This window comes from Lissotriton vulgaris, chromosome 1_1 (genome assembly GCF_964263255.1).
Source record: "Lissotriton vulgaris chromosome 1_1, aLisVul1.2, whole genome shotgun sequence".
NCBI lineage: Eukaryota > Metazoa > Chordata > Amphibia > Caudata > Salamandridae > Lissotriton > Lissotriton vulgaris.
In genome coordinates this window covers 2,066,556,859-2,066,578,856 of record NC_141685.1, presented here as the reverse complement: position 1 = coordinate 2,066,578,856, position 21,998 = coordinate 2,066,556,859, and the positions used below count along the sequence as shown (strand labels likewise).

The following is a 21,998-nucleotide window of genomic DNA, read 5'->3' as shown; positions in this document are numbered from 1 at the left end:
GGTGGTGCCTAAATGTTTAATCCAAAATGTCCCTGCGGGCCAGGAATGTATGATAATCTTTTCCCGCAATGTCTTCTACCTTTTCTAGTATTGTAAACCTGATTTGGGGAATTGTGTGTGATCAGCTAGACTTGAAGTCAAAAGTTGGTTGCAAATCGTGCTCTTTTGCTTGATGATTCAAGTCTTAACTTTCCTTGAAGTCCTTCCCACATAATCTTTCCAGCATGGACACTGGATGGCATATATGATGCCCTCAATTTTACAGTCTGATGTGTGTCTCAATGGTATTTTGATTCCTGTCTTGGGATGTGCAAGTGTGTTGCCTGAGATTACATTGCCGCACTGGCCGTGTTTCCAGCATTTCCACATGCCTTTAAATGTGGTGTTCTTGGGTGTGCTTTTCCTTTTCAATAGTTCCCTGAGATTTCTGGGGCCGTTGGGGGTGAATATTGGCATTCCATCAAATATAGCAATGAAATCTGGTTCTTGTGCAACAATCTTCCACCTCTTTCTAATGATCCTTTTGATTTTTGTGGCTTGCGCTGACTGTTTTAAAACAAATACCATGCGTTGGCTCGAAGCCTTGACTAATTTTTGGAGTAAATCTGTGCGATTCCTTTCTTCCACCCTCCTTTGTGCTGGCATGAAAACTTCATCCGATAGCCACGAGCCTTAAATCTCTCAACTTTTTTTTTGATGAGGTTTGTACTGATCGTTGCATCAGATGTAATTCTTTTGATTCTGATCAGTTTGGACACCGGTAAATGATTTTTTAATGCCATAGGATGCGCACTCGAGTAATGTAGTGCATTGTTAACGTCTGTTGGTTTACGGTAAACTGTAGTGGAGAAACCATGTATTGTTTTCTGGATCTCAATATCCAGAAACTGAACTGTCGGGTTGGATGTTATGTGTAAATTTAATCCTGGGATTCCTCAAGTTCAAGTCTCGTATGCATTTTTCCAGAGTTAATCTATTCCCTTGCCAGAAGACTAATATATTGTGAATATATCTCAGGTGTAAAGTGGTGTGTTCACGCCATCTCTGAGTGTTCACTAATGTTTGTTGCTGTATATGAAGAGCAGCTTCATATGCTACCCTGGTTACAAGAGACATTCAGTAAACAATGGGTCTTGTTGTTTGTTGCAGGTCTTGTGAAGGTTAAAGGTGATCTGGCATTCGGTGTGTGTTGAACCTGGTAACCACGTCTATTTCAGTGTCAAATAGACCTAATGTAAACTTATATCTACAGGTTTCACTTGCATGTTCCCTTAAACCTTTGAAAGCACGCTTATCTCTATTGGATTAATTGACTCCAGAACATAGTTTGTACTCGATCTGAGTTCAGCTGTTCAAGTATAGCTCAGTGAGTAACGTATGGTTTGAGTGATTCTAGCTGGCATTTTTAACCACAGGGTTCATTTGACACCAATAAGTTTTCCATTTGCTGATGGAGAGGCACTGAACTCACCTACCTGACCACACCACAGTGGATATACGAGGTGTTTTGCGTTTCGTTGTGATTCTTCTCATCACGCGATGTTACAATAACCGTTTTCACTGGGACTTTCATTTCTGGCCTTTATCGTGTGCAAATCCTATTAGTAACTTGTACTATGTATCTTTCATTGGTCATTGATATGGATAACGTTATGGTACTGTTCTCTCTTGTTTACGTTGTAGCGTCCCCCTAATGGAAGAACATCACACAATTTTGTGACATACACGCATTGGAATTATACCCCTGAAGAAGGGTTTTTAGGAAACCCGAAATGCATTGGGCTTTTTTGTTATGATAAAAATGTATTTGAATACGAAATGTATATATTTCTGTCTTATAACAACAGTGAATTGGCAACTGGATGCTAATAACTTTTTCCTTTGTTTCAACTTGCATTTGATATAAGAAGTGCTTTAAATACAATTTTCTTTTGTCAAAGAAATGATAATGTATGAGCTGTTTGCATGTATACAAATACAATAGTCTGTGTAACATACACACTCAAATTTGAAAAAAAAGGTGAAACCTTAGGGACCTGGCAGAGCGTCTCACAGACCTGGGTGATCCCAGGCCTCGAAAGTGTAATTGATAACTTAGGGGTTCGGGCTGTACCCCCCAGTGAGGCAGCACACCGACTTAGTATACAGTATTATCAAAGTGCTTAAGAATCTGCAGTTTAATTTGATCAATCAGGTGTGCGGGTCTACACAATCACAGAGCAGTACCTGGGGCCTACCATAAGGGTACCTTACATGTTAGAAATTTGAAGGTTAGGGCCAGGCAAGTGGGCGCACCTGCCAGGTCGACATGGCAAATAAATACTGCACCCAGACACTACAGTGGTAGGTCTGAGATACCTTTTCAGGTCTACTCATGTGGGTGGCACAATCAGCGGTGCAGGCCCACTAGTAGCAGTTGATTTACAGGCCCCGGCATACTCAGTGCACTTTAATAGGGGCTTACTAGTAAATCACATATGCCAACTAGGGAGAACCAATTGTATTCATAATTTACACAGGGAGCTCTTGCACTTTGACACTCATCAACAATGGCAAAGTGCCCAAAGCATGTGAGCCAGTAAAAACTAAAACCAGCACAGCATCAAAAATGCAAGTGGTAGAGGCAAAAAGTCAGGGGAAACCACACCAAAGATGGCAAGTCTTAAAGGTATCCTTTCCATATTTATGGAGGGAAGGAGAAAGAAATCAGTAGCTGGGGACATGCTGATTGCTGGGGTATTTAAGGTAGAACTTTCCAGTTTACAACAGGTGTGTGGCAGATTATACATGATGCAGCAATGTATAATATGATGCACGCGGCAAATGCCCATTTTTGAACTAATTGGCAAGGGATTTGTGATGAATAATCTGTATTTTTTCACTTTGATAACATTTGTGATAGCTGAATTATTTGTCATTGCGATAATCCTAGTTCATATGATTTATAGCACAAAATAAACCCTCATTTTTATAAAATACCAATGTATTTAATGACTCTGAGATTTAGGGTGGATTCTCTTTTCAATACCCTGCAAAAGTAAGACAGTGTTGTGTATGTCAGAACACAGCTGCCTCCATACTTCTGTAAGCATATCCCAGAGGAGAAGGTGTGAAATTCCATATTTCTTTCCTTTTCTAGCCAAAGGTGAGAGACACCTTTGAGGGCTATGAAAATCTAGTTGTGTCTAACCCCAAAAAGCATGGACCTGATGACAGCAGCAATAGAAAATGACGTGAATTTATCCAGTATGAGTTTTCACAAGACATTTCTACTCTAAAATAGGTTTTACAAGAGATGGTTATTCAATCAATTACAGGTGTTAAAAAGATGTAACCCACGTGTCGCAGAGCCCAGAACTCATGAGTAACATAATACTAGAATGGAAATTGAAAATGTTGCACCCGTGCAGATAAAAGAACGCCAACAATTGTATTGTGGCGAAAAAAGTGAAGACCACGATGAAAGTCCACCTCCTGTTGGTCATTATCTATAGAAATAATGTTACCTCAAGATCAGCAAAGTCTGACTAATCCAAGTGGAAACAAAAGCGATGGTCTTGTGAAAATGAAATGAGTATTGTTGTGTATAACACAGATTTCATCTTAGCAATGGTCACAATGCTGATGAGAGGTACAAATAACCTAGCTCTCTGACTTCTGTGAGTGGAGTACAACAAATTCAAGTTTTACTTCATTCCCTGCGTTTCTTACTGTACCATTTCCACAGAGCTCTTTGGGAGGGCAGAAATGCAATTTACAGAGTTTTACAAAAGCACTAATACGTCACTAGGAACCAAGCTTCTGCAAGGTTCCCTTAAGTATGTTGACCAGCTCCTTCATCGACAGACAGCAATATAATCTTGAGAGATGGTTTAGGGCTGTAAATGTTTCAAATAGCAAAACTATCCCTTAAAGTCTTTTGCTATCAGAATGCTTATTCTGTCAAAACAGATTTGAAATCGGAGAATCTTTTTTCTCCACTAATTAGCTAATAAGCATGACTAGATTACAATTGCCCAGTGTATATGAAAATTCAAATGTAGCAGGAGATGATGTGATTTAGTGTCCCTATTTTCTCGGTGTCATTTGTGTTTGGTTATGTATATCCAGAGTGTGCATAACTGGAAGATCTAGAGGATATAATGGAGTTGTCCTCATCACTGACTTGTGCAGATGCACCAAGGTGGAGGATGATTTAAAGGATTATCAATATCTTCTGAGTTCTGAGATTGAAGTCCCTCAGGAAAATGTACATGGGGATATATTACCAGTTTGAGCGAGCCAGGCATATTTCCATCCACTCACACCCACCCACATGGTCCACCTGATACGCCATGTTACACTGTATCATTCTAAACTGGCAGAGGTTGGTATTATCCCTGTCTCTTACTCTCTTGGCGGGAGATCAATTGGCAGAAATGTAGTGGATGGCAGCAATAGCCTCCTCTCACCAACCACTATTTAAGTTAATTATTGCAGTGTATTGTGAGTTAGAGATGACAGGATCCTTTTTGTTCCTATTGTTTCCTAGAACAGTGACGTAAATGGGTGGGTTATAGAATTCATGATATAGAATGTTCTATTCACGGTTATACACACACGAATAAAGATGTGTAATACCAAGCTGTGTGCGTGGAGTATTTATTTACAAAACCCCGGGCTGGTGGAGGACGCTACAATTATGCCCCTGAAACAGCAACAAACTATCCAGAGGAAACAGCGCTCCTCATGTTGTGCTTTAATCAGGCATAAAATGTATCCAGTGCAATAGACAGTGCTTAATTTGTAAAATATTAAGTGCTAGGACTCTGACCAGGAGGCCACTGCAGCTTGCACCACCCATCGCTCTTGTCATCGCTGCCAAAACAACTGTTAAACATCTCTCTTGCGTGCAAATGCAACAGTTCAGATTATTTCAGGTCCCTAAAGCTAAAGGAATGGCTAGGGAGGCTGGTATTAGAAATGTTATTGTATATTGTATTCCAAAAAAACCGTTGTTCTGCTCATCTCTAAATTAGATGAGCAGCGCCACCATGTGGTAGACTGTTCTATGTATGGTGTTGACAATTAGGGGCCGGTGCCGAGCTCCGGAAACCAATTAAGTGCCAGTGCTTAGCACCGGAAAGCCCCGGCTCAAATTAAGCACTGGCAATACAGTAGAAATGCTTCAATAATCAAGCACATCGAGGACAACCCCAATCAGGACATTCATGGTTAGAATCTGCGTCTTCATCTTCCAAGTGAGTATCGAACTACAGAGGATACAGTGCATGCTGCCATCTCAACCAGTAATCCAATGTGCAAATTTGATCAAGCAGGTTAGCAGTGTTGGAATCTTACAACTTCCCTGCATGGCTACACATTTAAATTGCATTGCCAGCTCCGGTTTCTACTAGTAAGGATGCTTTTTTTTACCACTGTAACCACTAGTCAGCATCAGCAGTGCTTAAGCGTGCAGGCTGTATTTTTTCATAGATTGTGTGAACATCTTCTATGGGGCCCAGTCTACTCTCTCTCTTGTCGAACCTCTGAAGGCAAGAGACTGTCTAGCCTAACTTGTTTGTCTCTCCTGCACCTGATCTAAAAATACATGAATGAGAGAGTGGTTCAAGACATACGGAAAACCTTTTTGAGCTTGAACATGCTTTGCTTTCCAGAGATGGCATTAATGTACTAATCCGCTTTGGGAAAAGCCATGTATCAACAAAGAGAGAACCCTGTAATGACCTATCGGGTAACAAAAGGACAAATACCACAAGGTCCACATCTAGCATTCACACGCCTTCCTTGAAGGCACACTGCCTCAAAAAACTGGGTCAACCTTAGTTTCATGCATGGCTACCATGGGCTACACTAATGTAAATGCTAAATAACTTAAGCATCATTTATTTGCTTAATAATACGGTCATGATGTTTGGTTGGTGTAGTAGCCAGACAGGCTGTCTAAGGGAGTTATATGGAGTAAGAACATCATCATCAAACATTTCTATAGTGCAAAAAATCCATAGGGCATTCAGCCTCTCTCCAGCCTGAAGAACATTACTTAAACAAGTTTGTTTTCAGAACCTTCCTAAATTGGAGGATTTCTGAATCTAATGCCAATCATCTGGGAGAGAACTCCATTGTAGATGGCAGTCTTTTGAAAATAAACAGACCCCCAATCAATTGCCTTACAGTCTGTGGCAGCACTAAAAGCTGCATACCCGCAGAACTCAGAATTTCCCTCAGGGAATACGTGGTAAATTTGTATTTCTCATAAATCAATATTGTGCCAAATAATAGTTTATGGGTCATGGGCTGTGCCTTAAAAGAAATAATGCAGACATTGGGACTGTTAGGAATGGGGTTTCTGGTTGACTAAGGTATGCACCTAAGCCAGGCAGAACCCACCACTCTAGTCAGGGTAAGTAAGTTACACACTTAAGATAACCCCGCTCACCCCCTTGATAGCTTGGCAATGGGCAGTCAGGTTTAACTGAGAGACAATTTGTAAAGTATGTGTGTAAAGCGAGACAGACAGACATGCACACACACACACACACTTTAGCACACACAAACTAACACAATGTAAACATTACAAAAGGACTTCACATCAGTTTAGAACAATAGCCAATATTTATCTGAATCAAACCAGAACAAAACGAAAAAATACAACATGCACAAATCAAGATATCACTTTTTAAAGATTAAATCAAGTACAGCTCTGGGCAATCAAAAATAGCTCCAACCGGGTTATTTTGTCGAGGTCGATGACTCCACAAAGTCACTCTAACCTCGATAAATGCAGGGGCCAGTTACGGAGTCGGGCAGACCCCAGTACAATACCTTGAAGGCAATGTAAAAAACAAAGATGATTCAAAACATCATCTTCGTCGTGTAGGACTGCGCTCACATGCGCTGTCCTACCATGAACTACATCTGATGTATGGTATTCTGCAGGACCACGGCGAGGAGGAGGAGGGCAGCCCGGAGATGCCGCAATAAAGGTATGTATGTTTTATTTACCTTAATTTTCATTTTAATGTAAAAAGTATTTATTGAGGTGGGGTGGAGGCGAGAGGGTCCGGGACTGAACTCCGCTCCACTGCGGAGTCGGTAGTTTTGCATGAACTTTGCGTTCTCCGCGAAACGCGGAGTATGCAAAAATCCGCAAGCTCCGCCAGCGGAGCGGAGGTTCCTGCCCAGGGTTAATTTAAAGTACTAGAGTAGTTGGTTTATGAGTCAGAGATCAGCTTCCAGGTCAGGCAGTGCATCTTCATATGTTGTATGTGTGAGAGGACCATGTGTGTTACCGAAATAATCTTATATATAGTGCAGCTCCAGTCACAGCTTCTGTAACTGTTCCTGGGTGATCAGTATGCAAACCAACAGTGATGTATGATTAAAGCATATGATCAATCTTTTTTGCAAATAAGTGAATTATTGATTAAGCCATGAGCTGTTCAATTCATTCATCCATTCTCGAATATAACATTTACTTTTAAAGTAGATCTGAAATGTATATGGTTCTATAAAGAATGTGTTTTCGGCTCAATGTTTTTCTAGCATTGTCAAGCCCTTGATCAGGAGGAATGTTTTGCATGTGTTATCCATATATCTATTTTAAATAGATATATGAAATTTATCTAATATATATATATATCTAATTTAAATAATTTCATGCCAACAGAACAACTTTCTACTCTGCTAAGATATGTAAATCAGTGCTCTTTAAATCTGTTTACATATCATACTTGTAACCAGTTCATGTAAGTTACACATTTGCAATTTTTCAGTCTTGTTTACTCACCCAAATCCATGAGAGATGAGAATATGCAGCTCTAATAGAGGCGTCTGCCATTTTGGGAGTGCTTAGCACTGTCAATGTCTCACAAGCAGAAGACCTAGCACATACACACTGTAATATACAACCCAATTAGACAACATATTGTAAGTAAAATTTTATGAAATTACATATTGAAGAGAAATTGGAAATGGTGAAGGATAATTTTTGACAACTTGATCTGGACAGAGGTTGAATCATTTTCCGAAGAATTAGCCCTGCAAAAGACTTTTTAAGCAAGGGACACCTTCCTGGACAAAAACATTAATTGATCATATAAAGGTATTTCTCCTTGTTGCGCCACTTCTGCGACTCCCTTGGGGAGGCATTAGATTCTTGCACATTCCCAGTTTTACAAACCTTTGTAAATCCAGGGATGTGTCAGGTTCCATGGATGTTGCATGGGAGCACCCACAGCAACACCCATGGAACTCCCCTATCACGCAGACTAATGTGTGAAAGGGGTCCATATTTACAGGGCATGAAAAGTCATGCATAGTGACTTTTAGGTGTCCCTTTTAAATATAGGCAAATCTGTTGCGCCGCTGGAGAGTTAAAAAAAAGTGACATACCGGCTGTGCAATGGACTTGTAAATGAGGCTCAAAGAATGCTAGTCTTCATATGGCGTTCAGCAGGGTGGGTGGTCATTGCATTTCATCGGAGTTGACTGTTTCCTTCCTTAAGCAGGGCTCACCCCAAGAGTAAAGTCAAGGCAAGAATGAATAGGACTAATAGCAGTGAAGATTACTATAGCTTTATAGCCCGCCGTAGCGGGCTATACTGGCTATTAAAGGCCCGCTGAATCGTTAAAGGCCCGAGCCGAAGACGAGGCACTTTAACGATACAGCAGGACTTTAATAGCCGGTATAGCCCTGCTACGAAGGGCTATAAGGCAATTAGAACATTCTGCCACTAGAGGGCAGAATGTTCTAACAAATTAAACAAAGAGTTCTCGAAGTTCGAGGGGATATAAATCCCCTCAAGCTTCGAGAAGCCTTTGAAGAACATTAGAATGTTGCTCTGCGGGCCTATACCGGCCCGTAGAAGCTCGGCGCACTCCATTGTCTGCAATGGAGCTCCCACATTCCAATGTTCTAATAAGCATTCATTAGGTCGCGCCTAGCGTCGCAGCGCATGCGCTGCTCGCTTTGCGAGACATGCAGTATTCAGTATAGCATGGAAACTTTGTGGAAGCTCCTCCCACTTTCCGCCCATCTTTTTCATTGTCTTCGGTCCTAAAAGCTGCCTTCTGATTGGTTTTTGGCTTGTTAGTCCCTCCTCATGATGGCCATTTCGTCATTTGTACCCTTCCATGGCTACTGGCCTCTTTACTTCCAAAACTATTTTATTCCCGTGCCCCCCCTCCCGCAGTCTGTGACTTCTCGAACCCCACAGCCCCCCAATCCCGCACTCCCATTCATGCCTTCTCGCCCACCCCCACTCCCGTTTCCAATGCAATAGGTCTTGCGTGAATGCAAGTCCTCCTGCATTGCAAATGCTTGTTTTTTAAAGTTGTCACGCCTTTTGATGTGTTTTGATACATCTTTGGCCTGCCCCCTTTAAATATTCTGCATTGTTAAAATGAAATAAGCGTTCCAACTTTCTCCCTAATATCTTTTTTATGTACGGATTCCAAACAATCTCGTTCTTTCTCTGTAAGAAAAGATGCCTCAGAAATCTCTTAAAAGTTGTTCCTCCCCCAAAGAGCAGCCCTTTCTATCTGCCATGTGTCCTGCCACATGTAAAATGTCTGAATTATTAATGTCTCTCTAAAGTTAATGTGTCCTGTTCTATCCAACTGTTAAATTCAATTGTATGTTTTTTAATGAAACTAAGCAGTGTCCCAAATGTTACCTTCAACGTAGCTTGCATTTCAAGCTCTAGCTTCACTCTTTGACCATCAGTCGTGTTTCTATTCTCAGTACCGAAAATTAACTGCAATAGTTGAGAAAAGTTGACTGACATCATTATTTTCGTTTCTCACTGCTGTCCTCCCTATGCAAAGTGTTCCCAGATTTCTGAGAAGTTATCCAAAAGCCTATGCTCTTATTACATTACAGATCTCTGCACGAACTTCAGAAATGTCACAATGACTAGGGAGTATCTAATTGCAAAAGATGATTTGAGTGGTAGGAGGATGCCTGATCCCTATTGTCAAGGATTAGTGATGGCATGATGATGTACGGAGCATAGCATTCAAGGACAACTACAAATGTCTACTTTCAAAATATCCCAAAAAGAAATAGTCTTCTGAAAAATTCCTGCAAAACTGTTGTAATCAGATGGTCAAAATTGAGCCCATAGATAAACAAGAGTTAGTAATGCCAAAAGGTATAACTTTGTTATGGAAAATGTTTCATAATAATTTGGCAACTATGTGCGTTTTTCCCCAGCTGTATTGGAAAGAAAATCCCAGAATGTGCAAACACACTGGGCTACAAGTATATGGAAGCTGGGAGTAGGCACCCTTACTGAACAGACAGCATTATCACAGTTAAGCTCTGTCATCAACGAATAGTGTTATGAAAAGAATGAGATTTGTGTTGTAAGCTTTGAGCTTAAAAAGCATACATTATAAAATATTGTGCAGTAGACACTTTGACCAAGGACTAGCATTTTATTTGCATCTTTAAGAAGGTTTTGTGCACACCTCTTTTCTTTAAGCAAAAACACTGTAAATAAAACAACAAACTATCCTGAGAGTTAGGAGAGTAATTTTTTTACTGGCAGATTGTTCCTCCAGGTAACAGAGCAAATCACTCTGTTGCCCTGGTCGAGGGACCAAACCCAGATTTATACACAACTGCCATGGCCAGTCATTTTGAAAACATTGTCAGGAGCTACCATCATTGCGGTTCCTGTCAATGCATTTCACTGTTTGGTGCAGGGCTCCATCAACATCACAGAGACCTGAACCACACAGTTTTCTTTTTCCTCCAAAAATATTATGAAACAGATTTTATATTTTTCTTTTAAATAAAAAAAGGCATTCTCCCTTCACCATGGGAATCCTCTCCTATGGCGAGTGGAGCATTTAGCATTTAGCATTTTCACTGCCACTTATCACCATGGTTTTCCTGTCAGTAATGGGCAGTGCATCTGATCTCTAATTCTGCCCATCTAAATCAGGTGGGCGGAATTTCAGGTCTGCCTCTGACTATTTTTACTCCACAGGGCCATCGAAGGAGTATAATCAAGGCAGAGACAGACTAGTCTCTCCCTTGAAAAAACCAATGGTCCACCCGCATTTATATCAGGTGCATGGACCATTATCTTTGGCTTAAGTATACTCTGTCACTGTAGCAATGGACTATGCTTACCGCCAAGATATAAATCTGGCCCTATGTCTTTGACAGTCTAAGGCATCCAAAATAAAAGTACTACTTAAAGAATAAAGCCATAATAAAAATATTGGCCATGTGAACAGAGTAAAAACATCAAAAACACAGGTATCAATTTACCCATCAATGAAACACAATGACTGTGATGGATAGCCCACCCAACCATAGACTAACTTTAAAACAATGCAAGAAAGCCAAGGACTGACTCAAAGACCATTGTGTCTTTCTACTTATTATTGTACTTTTTTGCTGTACAACTGATGACCTGAGGTCCAACAGACCTAGAAATCACATATCAAGATCTGCAAGTTTTTATAAAAAACTCAAATAGTGTGTGTTATCTTTTGTGATAAATGCTTTTTCCAAACTTTCAACCTCTGTTTTCAAAGGGACCGAGCACCTTTCATCTTTACCTCAGAGATGGAGTTCTTTATTACTCAAGGAGGAAAAAACAAACACCGCTTCCAAGATTTTGTTGAGCTTTGCTGCCGAGCTTATAACATCGTACGAAAATGTAGCCACTTGTTATTGAATCTTCTTGAACTGGTGAGATATTTTCTTTAATTATCGTCCTTCTGTGTTTTGGATTTGAATGTAAAGCACAGCTCCACAAAGTCACCTGCAAACTGAGACAGTTGAACTTTTATGCCTCCCCTAATAAAATGTAGGCATTGTGTTTGACTTGATTGCTGCTCTTCTGTTGACTGCCCCGTATTTGATGCACTACTTTAAATTTTCCTGCACCCTGGCATCCTTGTTGCACCTCTTGCCATTTGTCGCTATGTTTTACTATGCCACACACAATTCAAAAAAGCACTTTTCTCCTTTGGAATGGATGTTTGTTGTGACAAAATATATTATCTGTTTTTATTCTGACAACAGATCTTATCTGCTTCCAAATGCATATTCACTAAGACATCCACATGGGAGCAATTGCTTTCTTCTTTAAGTGATAATATTTTTTGCCAAATATAATTTGTTTACATTTTTACACATCGGGAGATACATTGATTTGCTCAGCCTCAAAGGAAAGTTGTGCCAAGATATAACAAGGGTTGTCAAAGCTAATAGCTAATAGATCAGCCATTGCCTTTTGTACATGTTGTACAGCATGGGTGTTAGACGTGTCAGCCTTGGGGTGGTCGTCCCTCAAATGTTTTGGCCTCTCCACCATTTTGCTGAATGTATTTTGTTGGCCTTAGGACTCTTTGCACTTTACCACTGCTAACCAGAGCTAGGGTGCTTGTGCTTGCCCCCTAATAAATTGTTAAATTGGCTTATACCCAATTGGCTTATTTAATTTAATGTAGAGTGGTATACCATATGCCTAGGGCCTGTAGTACTTATTGTGCTGCCCACTTAGGTTAAAACCTTAAAACAAGTCCCAGGCCTACCACTGCAGCCTGAATTCAGTTTTTAATTGGCATGTTGACTTGGCAATAAACCCCCTTGCCAAGTCTTTAATTCCCTTTTCAGTACATATAAGTTACCTCTAAGGTTGCCCTAGGTAGTTTATAGGGCAGGGTTCTTGTAATTGAAAGGCTGGACATGTAATTTTCTGTTTTACATGTCCTGGTAGTGGAAAAACTCCTGTATGTGTTTTTCAATACTGGGATGCAATGTCCTTGTCATTCTATAGGGATTTCTTATTACATTTAATAAGCTGTAGTTTCTAGTAAGGAGCAGGTAATGATTTCATATTTGGTGTCTTTGGAATTGTAAAGAAATACCTCATTTAATGGAAAATCAGGTTTTTTATTACAATTTTGAAAATGACACTTTTAGATAGTTAAACCAAAGAGGATGATGGACGGAGCGTTTGAGCAAATCAAACACTCACCCCTAGTCAACTTATCTGGGTTTAATCCATCACCATTCTATAGCTCACTCCACCGAACCAGTTCAGACATGGCCATATGCAAATCAGTCTGACCCTGTGCCTCATGGGAACAGTCCAGTCCGAACTGCCAAGCCATGTCTTCCCTGGACCAAAAACAAGCATCCTGGGACCGGTTTCGGGTTCATAATCTTCATAAGCCAGGCTATCTTGAATCCAGTGGCAGAGTGAGCAAGGGACCCACTTCTGGACATACCCTGCCAACTCAGGGCGAACAAAGCGATACCAAAGAGGATGATGGATGGAGCGGTTCACCATTCTTTAGGTCACTCCACCACCCCAGTTCAGGCATGGCCATATGCAAATCAGTCTGACCCTGTGACTCATGGGAACAGTCCAGCCCGAACAGCCAAGCCATTTCTTCCCTGACCGGAAACCAGTATCCTGGGTACCGGTTTTGAGTTCATAACCCTCATCAGCCAGGCTATCTTGAATCCAGTGGCAGAGTGAGCAAGGGACCCTTGTCTGGGCATAGCCTGCCAACTCAGGGTGAACAAATCTGACACCGGTCCCAGGATGCTTGTTTCCTGCCACGCCCTACGGTGATGGAGACCGCTGACCTGTGAGAGGCTCGCTGCTGGAGACACTACCCTGCTGGGATCGCTGTCGGGATTGCTTTGTGTGTACTCCACTGTTCCAGCTGCCAGGGAGAGGCTTTACTTTACTGTCGGCTCTCGCGGGCTGGCTGGGCACTTTTGGGACCGCGGCTGTGATGGCACTGTTTCTTTTTCCCCGGCACATACGCTGCATTCACCAGCCCCCTCCGGCTGGAGCCGCGTACGGGAGGCAGCTTGCTAGTGGTGAAGGGCAGGACTGCCCTGCTGTGAAAAGAAGACCTGCGTGTGACCCTGGTGGCATCGTGGAGGGCGAAATGCAGAGTGAAGGCTGAAAATAAGTCACAGCGTTAACAAGTAACTGGAAAAACTTAATAAAATCACGGCAGCCCAGTCTTTTTTTGTGATCTGATATTGGAGGTTAAAGCCCTCTCTTTCAAATTTGCTTTTCTTACTCCTGCATCTGGACGGAATGAAAACTCTTTGGGAACTCCTCGGATCGTGTTAAAAAGAGAAAAAAAATCTGGAAATGTTTTGAGCTATGTTGTGTTGGGCTTTATCCTGCTAAAGTGTAGGGAAAATAAAAAGAACATATGAGATAATAAATAAACAAATATACATATAAGCCTTATTCCAGAGCATTGCAGCTTTTAGGATTGACTGCCAGGATGGGGAAACATTTAAAGATCGCCAATGTAATGGCTCATGTTGATTCAAATGTGGCGCTTGAGTCTAAAACTCGAACAACCCAGATGTAGATTGCTTCCCGAAACGCAAGAGCTGAGTGATTGCAGAATGCTCGTTGTGGGTCAGCCCTAACTTCTAGCCCTGTGATCTCTGAAGATGATGTCTTGGAACACGATGCGGGGAGTCAAGGTTTCCCCAATCAGGAGAGGGCTGAAAATCTCAGCCAAAGAGAAACAACTCTGAATCTGGGGGCTGAAGAACGAGGCAGCGCACCATGGGATTCAGCAATTTTAGGAGTAAGCCTGGTTGATAGCCCAAAAGCAATGAATCAAGATCAATTGGTGAACCAGCAAAGCATTCAGGAAAATCCCTCCAGTGTATCTCAAAAGAAGGCTAAGGAATACCCATTATTTCTGAAATCCAAAGGGCCTTCACTGCCTTTAACAAGTCAAGTCTCAGATCATGATCTCTGCGAGCACGTTCAACGAAGTCCTCCCTTAATCACCTCGGATCTCCCTCCACTTTCTAGACCACTGGGGAGCCCTCCATCAACATCTGTGGCAGAGAAAAATGTGGTGATAGGACAACAAGCACTGCTAGAGTTGGAAGATCTGTTTGGAGGCCATCTATTAGAGGCTGGGAACAGCTTTTAATTTAATATTAAAGCCATTTTAAATCTTATTCTTGATGAGATAACGGAGATGAAAGTAACACAAGCAAACAAGATTGCAGCACTACACTCACATTTATCAAAAATCCGGCAAGACTTCAAGAGGCTGAAAACAGGATTTCCCTCCTTGAAGATCAGAGGACCTCGATCCAGCATCAGGCCTCATTAGATAAAAAATAGAAACCAAACGAGAAGAGTTGGAAAACCATTCTCGACGTTCAAACCTGCAGCTGGTCGGAGTTCCAGAAGCCTGCGAACAGTCACAACGCTCCAGTGGGTCGAGTCTTTTATCTAGGAGAATGTGCTGCCCGAGTTTTCTGGTGACCTTACTATTACACGAGCACATAGAGTCCCAGCAATGGACGCTAGAGGGCGCACTGCTGAATGGCCGCACTTGCGTGAGGCTCCAGCAGCCTGGCATCATAATCCAAAATTTATCCTCTCTCACTGCACGCACCCGCATGAAAATCCCCACGGAGGGGCAGCTGGCCACCCTTCACACTCGGTGAAACTTTGGTGGCTCTACTCCCAAAAACCCCGGAGTTGTAGCATGCGGAACCCCCCCGGCTGAAATGGACGTGTGGCGACGGAGCCCGCTGTCGGCCCCTTGAACTAGGTGAGCCCGGGGATCACCACGAGGCAGGTAGGCCTCGTGCACTTCGGGAGCGGCGCGGCTGAGGCTGACACTGGAGCGGACATCAAGCAGGGGCTGAAAGGTACGGGCACCACGCACTACTTGGAACGCGGGGGCTGTGGAGGCGGGATGCTCCCACTGATCTCACAATACGGACAAACTCCATAATTTCCAAATTAGGCGAGACATCTTGGCGCCATAGGAGACTGGCAGAGAAGTACCGGAGGGAGGCCCGAGACGCCCGGTAACCTGCCTTGCTGTCACTATACACAGCCTCGGAGCCTGCCTGTTGCCGGTGTCCCAACGAGCGGTCGGCTCGGATTGCCTGGCGCTCCTGCTCCTACCCTTTGGGCGCTACATCTTTGGCTGAAGTTCCCGCGCTTCTCCTGCGAGGCCTATCTACTCCTGCACTGCATTCCTTATCACTGGGAGCCACCCCGCAAACGATAGCCGAGCTTCCCCCAGTACCTGGCACATCAGCTGCGAGAAAGACATTGCTGCATCGCACTGCATAGTGCGGGATCACTATATCCTCTGCCAGCCTCCCTCCAACGGCGGTGCAAACAGCGCATAGACGCAGAAAGTTCATATATATCTTGCCGCCATGGGGAAGCCAGACAGTCGCCAACCCAAACTGCAGTTTGACACTGCGGCGCAGAAAAAGGCGACACGACACACTGGAGACGTGGTGCCACCCCGAAGCCCGGTCACGGAGGCCTCAACATCGACCCTGCTGACCCCAGATATGGCCACCATCCTGCAAGAAATGCGACAGGGCTTTGCGACGGTGGTCGACAAAGTAGATAGACTCACGTCTAGGATGGACGGCATAACCCAAAAGATGGATGTCCATGAAGAGCGCATATCTGAGGCGGAACGCAGGATATCGGCACATGATGACACGACCGCGGCTCATGACACTCGCCTTGCCAGGATGGACAAAGTCCTGAGGGTAATCGCTGCCAAAAACGAGGAATTGGAAGCTAGGAGCCGGCGGAATAACATTCGCGTTACGGGCATTCCGGAATCAACCAACACGGGGAGGATGGAATTGTATGTCGAGAAACTGCTTTCAGCAACAGTTGGGGCAGAAGCTCTTTCGGCTCACTTTATTGTGGAACGCGCACATCGCTCCCTTGGGCCTCAACCCCAACCGGGGGCCCCACCGCGACCCATAATTGCACGCCTGCTAAACTACCGAGATCGCGATGCGGCGCTGAGAGCAGCCAGAGCGAACCAGAATCTGACATATGATGGCGTGCCCTTCTCGATATACCCTGACTTTACCCCGGTGGTTCAAGAACAGCGACGGAAATTTCTTGCTGTTAAGAGGAAGCTTCGTGATTTGAACATTGACTATGCTCTCCTGTACACGGCCAAGTTGCGAGTCACTCAACAGGGTACGCAGCACTTCTTTTTCAACCACAACAGGTCGAAGACTACCTTAAATCCCTGCCCAAAAGACCCAGGTGGCCTGCGGACGCTGAAGACTTGAATGCATCTGGTCCCGAGTAGGTGGTGGCTGGCTCTCTTCGGTTAATCCTCCTGCAATTGGTGGATCCGTCCTCACTCCCCTCGCTGCTAGGGGGAACTCATCCTGCTTGGAGTTGGCTGCGGCTGCCCCTGGGGTGCCATGGACGGGTGCTGGACTGCAGGTGGTAATGTATGCCAGGCCCCACCCCCCTTCATCCCTCTCTGCTCCACGGGTGACCCCAAGGGTGGACATGCACGGAGTGAGATGGCTGGGGGTGGTAGACCGTGCACCTCTGATGACCCCTAATGGGTGTTCCCCAATGACATTGACTTGGTTGCTTGTTTGTAGGTTGCTATCTAGCACTGTTTTGGTTTATGGGTGGGGGGCGGGACTGGGATACTGGCGAGTTGGGGTGGCTTCAGTGGGTGGGGGGTGGTGGACTGACTATCAGGCAGAACGGACTAGCACTGGGCGATGTAGACCTTCCTTTAGAAGTGCTGGAATGCTTCGTTATGTATGGTTACATACTGTGAACTGTTTGTCCTTTTTCCAACTAGGTCTGATGCCTGGAGTTGTCGGGGGAGGTATGGGGGGAGGGGTCTGCTGGGGTTTCTGTTGGGATTCAAGTTTTGACATGTGCATGTTGTGTTCTGAACTCACATATTTGCCCTTTGGAGGGCTCCGTGATTCTGGCCGGGGGATGCGGGGGCGGGATGGGTGTACTGAGCGTTACTTATGGCAGAGCCGTGGCAGAGGGGTTGGGGGCGATTCTTTTCTGCTTCACTTTCTGTTCCCGCTTGGGGGCGTTGGACTGGTCCAACTGTACGATGTTCTGTTTGTTGCTAAGGAAGGCTTGGCCGCCTTCCATGCTTTGATCCTGCAGTTATTGTATTACACGATTACATGGATGACACATGCCTGAATGTGATTACTTGGAATGTGAGAGGGCTGGGGGATCATAGGAAGAGGAGACAAATATTGAGCTACCTTGATCGCCATAATGTTCACATTGCTTTCCTACAGGAAACGCATTTTGCGCCCCACAAATCGCAAGCCTTTGGGAGTAGGTGGGCTTCTCACTCGATCTTTGCTGACTACTCCTCATATGCACGAGGTACGGCCATTCTAGTTAAGAGATCCACACCTTTTCGGCTGGCTGGCTCCAAGGTGGATCCCCAGGGGAGGTATTGTTTGCTATGGGGTAGGCTAGGACACATGTCGGTAACACTTGTCTGTTGTTATGGGCCCAACACGGATGACCCGCAATTCTTTACCTCTCTGTGGGCGGCGATAGTTGAGACGGGACCACAACACCTCATATGGGGAGGAGATTTCAACATGACCCTGCACCCCCCCCTGGATAGATCACACCCCGCCCCACACCACTATACTAACGGGCGCGAAGTCCTTCGAGCGACTATTGCTGGTAACAATCTCATTGACGCCTGGCGGTCACACTGCGGGACTAGAGAGGAGGGTACACACTTTACAGCGCAGGCTAGGTCATGGGCGAGACTTGACTATTTCCTCCTAACCTCACAACTATATACAGCACTGATACATGCGTCACATCTCCCCAGGACGTACTCCGATCACTCCCCCGTTTTGATCACGCTGGCTGGTTCTGAGCTTGGCCCCCCAGTGACGGCGTGGCGCATGCAGCCCGCTATGTTATTGGACGAGGTATTCCAGGAAGAACTCCGTGAGGAATGCCTAGAATTCTTTAAACGCAATAAAGACTCTGTCCAAGACGTTGAGACCATATGGGATGCCTTTAAGGCCACACTCCGCGGCTTATGTATATCGAAGGGCTCGGGAGTGCTCAAGAGCATACTAACTCGATTACGCAGCATAGAGGCTGACCTACGCAGTGCTGAAAGCCGCCTTAGGGCAAACCCTGACAATACGACCCTCGCTACCATTCGCGACAAATTGTCAGAATTCTCTGAGGAGGCTGCTCGCGAGGTGAAGTTTAGGAACAAATACTGGGTGGCCAGGAGATATGGAGAAGGGGAGAGACCTGGTAAGGCTCTAGCAGCGACGGTCAAACTGATGCGATCGCTGACGATAATATTAGAACTTGAGACGGCAGAGGGGCTGTTACTTAGAGACACCGCCCAAATCCTTAACGAATTTGTGCGGCATTATAGTACACTGTACTCCACTAGCAGACATAGTGAACTCACGTTGGATGACTATCTGGCAGATGTCTCCTTAGGTTGGTTGATTGATGCGCAGAGAGCCTTCTTGAACGCCCCTTTTGAGTTGGATGAGGTCAGGGAGGCTATCATGGGCATGAAATCGGGTAAGGCCACCGGTTTAGATGGCATACCTATAGAATTCTACAAAACGTTTATTGACTTCATGGCACCGGTATTGCGGGAAGTCTTTGAGGACGCATTAGAGGTGGGCCATCTCCCTGCCTCCATGAGAGCTGCCCTCATTACGTCACTGCTTAAACCAGGAAAACCCGCCTCAAGCTGCGACTCTTACAGACCTTTGTCCCTGTTAAACTGCGACGTTAAAATTCTCGCGAAACTGATTGCGACACGCATCAGCCTCCTCCTGCCTGCTCTTATCCTTCCAGACCAGTCCGGATTTGTCCCTGGAAGGGCGACATCGCATAATCTCCGTACCTTTTTCTCGGTATACGACTCCGTCCATGAGGATCTCCCAATGGCAGCCATTTTTTTTAGACGCCACCAAGGCGTTTGACTCGCTCGAATGGGACTATGTGTTTAAAGTTCTTGGGCGAATGGGTTTCCACCTCTATTTATTTCTTGGATTAAATTACTGTATACGCATCCAACTGCCAGAGTACTCATCAATGGGAAATTGTCGTCAGCCTTCCCGATCACCAGGGGGACAAGACAGGGGTGCCCCCTGTCCCCCCTTCTTTTTGCCATAGCCACTGAACCCCTGGCGGCTAAATTGCGACAGCATCATCAGGACAGGGCACTGCGCTGCTTTCAGAGACAGTTACTCGTCTCTATGTATGCTGATGACATCACCCTCTATGTTCGCCACCCAAGTGATAACTTACATCCCATACTCCGTGAATTCATTCGGTTTGGTGCTCTTTCGGGGGTTCAAATCAACTGGAAGAAATCATGTATCTTCCCCCTTACTGCCTCGACAGGTCAATTCCCGCTGGAATTCCCACTTGCCTGGAGCACAGGGGATTTTAAGTACCTGGGTATACATGTGGAAAAGAGTAGAGAGGAACTGATTCGTGCGAACTATGGCACTGTGATGGACAAGATGAGCGACAATATATCTAGATGGATCACGCTCCCTCTTTCCATGGCGGGACGTGCCTCATTGGTCAAAATGGTCATACTCCCTCAGCTTTTGTACCTATTCTTGAACATTCCATACCACCCCGGATCCCATTTCTTTCGACTGCTACGCTCAGAATTGCTCCGATTAGTGTGGGGTGGTAAAACGCCCAGACTCAAATGGGAGATCCTTGTCTGGCCATTCTCACAAGGGGGATTTGGCATCCCTGACTTTGAGCTCTATTACCGAGCTGCTCAGGCCCACTTTGCGTACTTTTGGGTGCGCCAGCAGAGATATATGCCTCAACTGGCGGCTGAGCACTGGTTGGCACACCCGATCCCTATTGAAGGCTCTACTCCCAGGTTGAAGGTAGGGACAAGACCCCTTCCACTGTGTCGAGCACGGTGACGGCATGGCACTCTATTGTGTCTAAGCTGGACTTGCACTTCCTATACGCACCGAGACTGCCGCTGGCCTATCACCCACAGCTGCCGCTCCTACAAGAGGCTGGTTTTCAAAAATTATTGAAAAAGATTAGTGTCACTACGTGGGGAGACTTGTACCTAGATGGCGTCTTCCGGACTAGGGAACATTTGTATGAGGGCATCCACCCAACACCTCTGGACTTGTTTTATTATGTCAGGCTCAGACACGGACTGCAAGCTATCACGCCTGATTTCCCCTGCGAGCCCCCGGTGCTTCCTCCCTTACAAAACATGCTGCTTCACGACCATCCTATTAAACTGGTGTCTGCACTCCATAAATCTATACGGGCTAACACGACATACACTGCTCTGCCCGCTAGGCAGAAATGGGAACAGGATCTAGCCTTGACTTTCACGACACACAATGGGAATTTTGCTTACAGCAAACTGAGCGCATATCATCTAACAGCCGTTTTAGGATAATCCACTATAAATTCCTGCACAGGCTGTACCACACTCCAGCGCGCCTACACAGATTCCAGCTTAGGCCTACAGATACCTGTGACAGGTGTGGGGCCCCAGGGGCTGATTTCCTTCACCTTGCGTGGGGATGTCCTGAAGTGAATAGATACTGGACTCAAGTATTTCAGGCCCTCTCCAAAATGATACACATGACGGTGGATCCATCCCCATTGGTGGCCCTTCTGGGATATGTTGCACCTCTCCAAGCGGCTCACCGCAAATATGTGGCACTGGCTATGCTTCTGGCTAAACGCAGGGTGGCCTGTAGATGGGGGAGGGGAAGAGCGCACAAATTTAAGGATTGGATGAGTGACATGGTGTACTGCCAGGAGCAATTGCATACCTATTCCGAACTATTGCCGCCTGCTTCTAGGCCTACTGATATATGGGCCCCGTTACAATGTTATTTGATAACTGATCCGCCCGAGGACGACAGCAATTGAAGTTGGGCAGTAGAGATCCTTCGATGTTGTTTCTTGGTCTTGCAATGTAGCACCTGGACTGCTGTATATGGCATGATGTGTTTGCTGCTTCCTCCTTTCCCCCCCCCATTCCCGCCCGAGGTTGACAGCAATTGAAGTTGGGAAGTAGAGATCCTTAGATGATGCTATTTTGTTCTTGCGATACAGCTCCTGGGCTGATGTATATGGCAGGTTGTGTCTGCTGCTTCCTCCCTTCCCACCCCTTCCCCC

At 44.9% G+C, this 21,998-nt stretch overlaps 1 protein-coding gene across 1 annotated transcript in view; it reads left to right on the top strand.

Annotated features, from left to right (window-relative positions):
• The window catches only part of PIK3C2G (phosphatidylinositol-4-phosphate 3-kinase catalytic subunit type 2 gamma), a 1,914,223-nt gene that overhangs the window by 1,622,725 nt on the left and 269,500 nt on the right, over nt 1-21,998 (top strand). Inside the window, exon 25 of the mRNA XM_086920790.1 lies at nt 11,554-11,710. Within this exon, the coding sequence (XP_086776916.1) occupies nt 11,554-11,710 (157 nt within the window). The remainder of the gene's footprint in view (nt 1-11,553; nt 11,711-21,998) is intronic.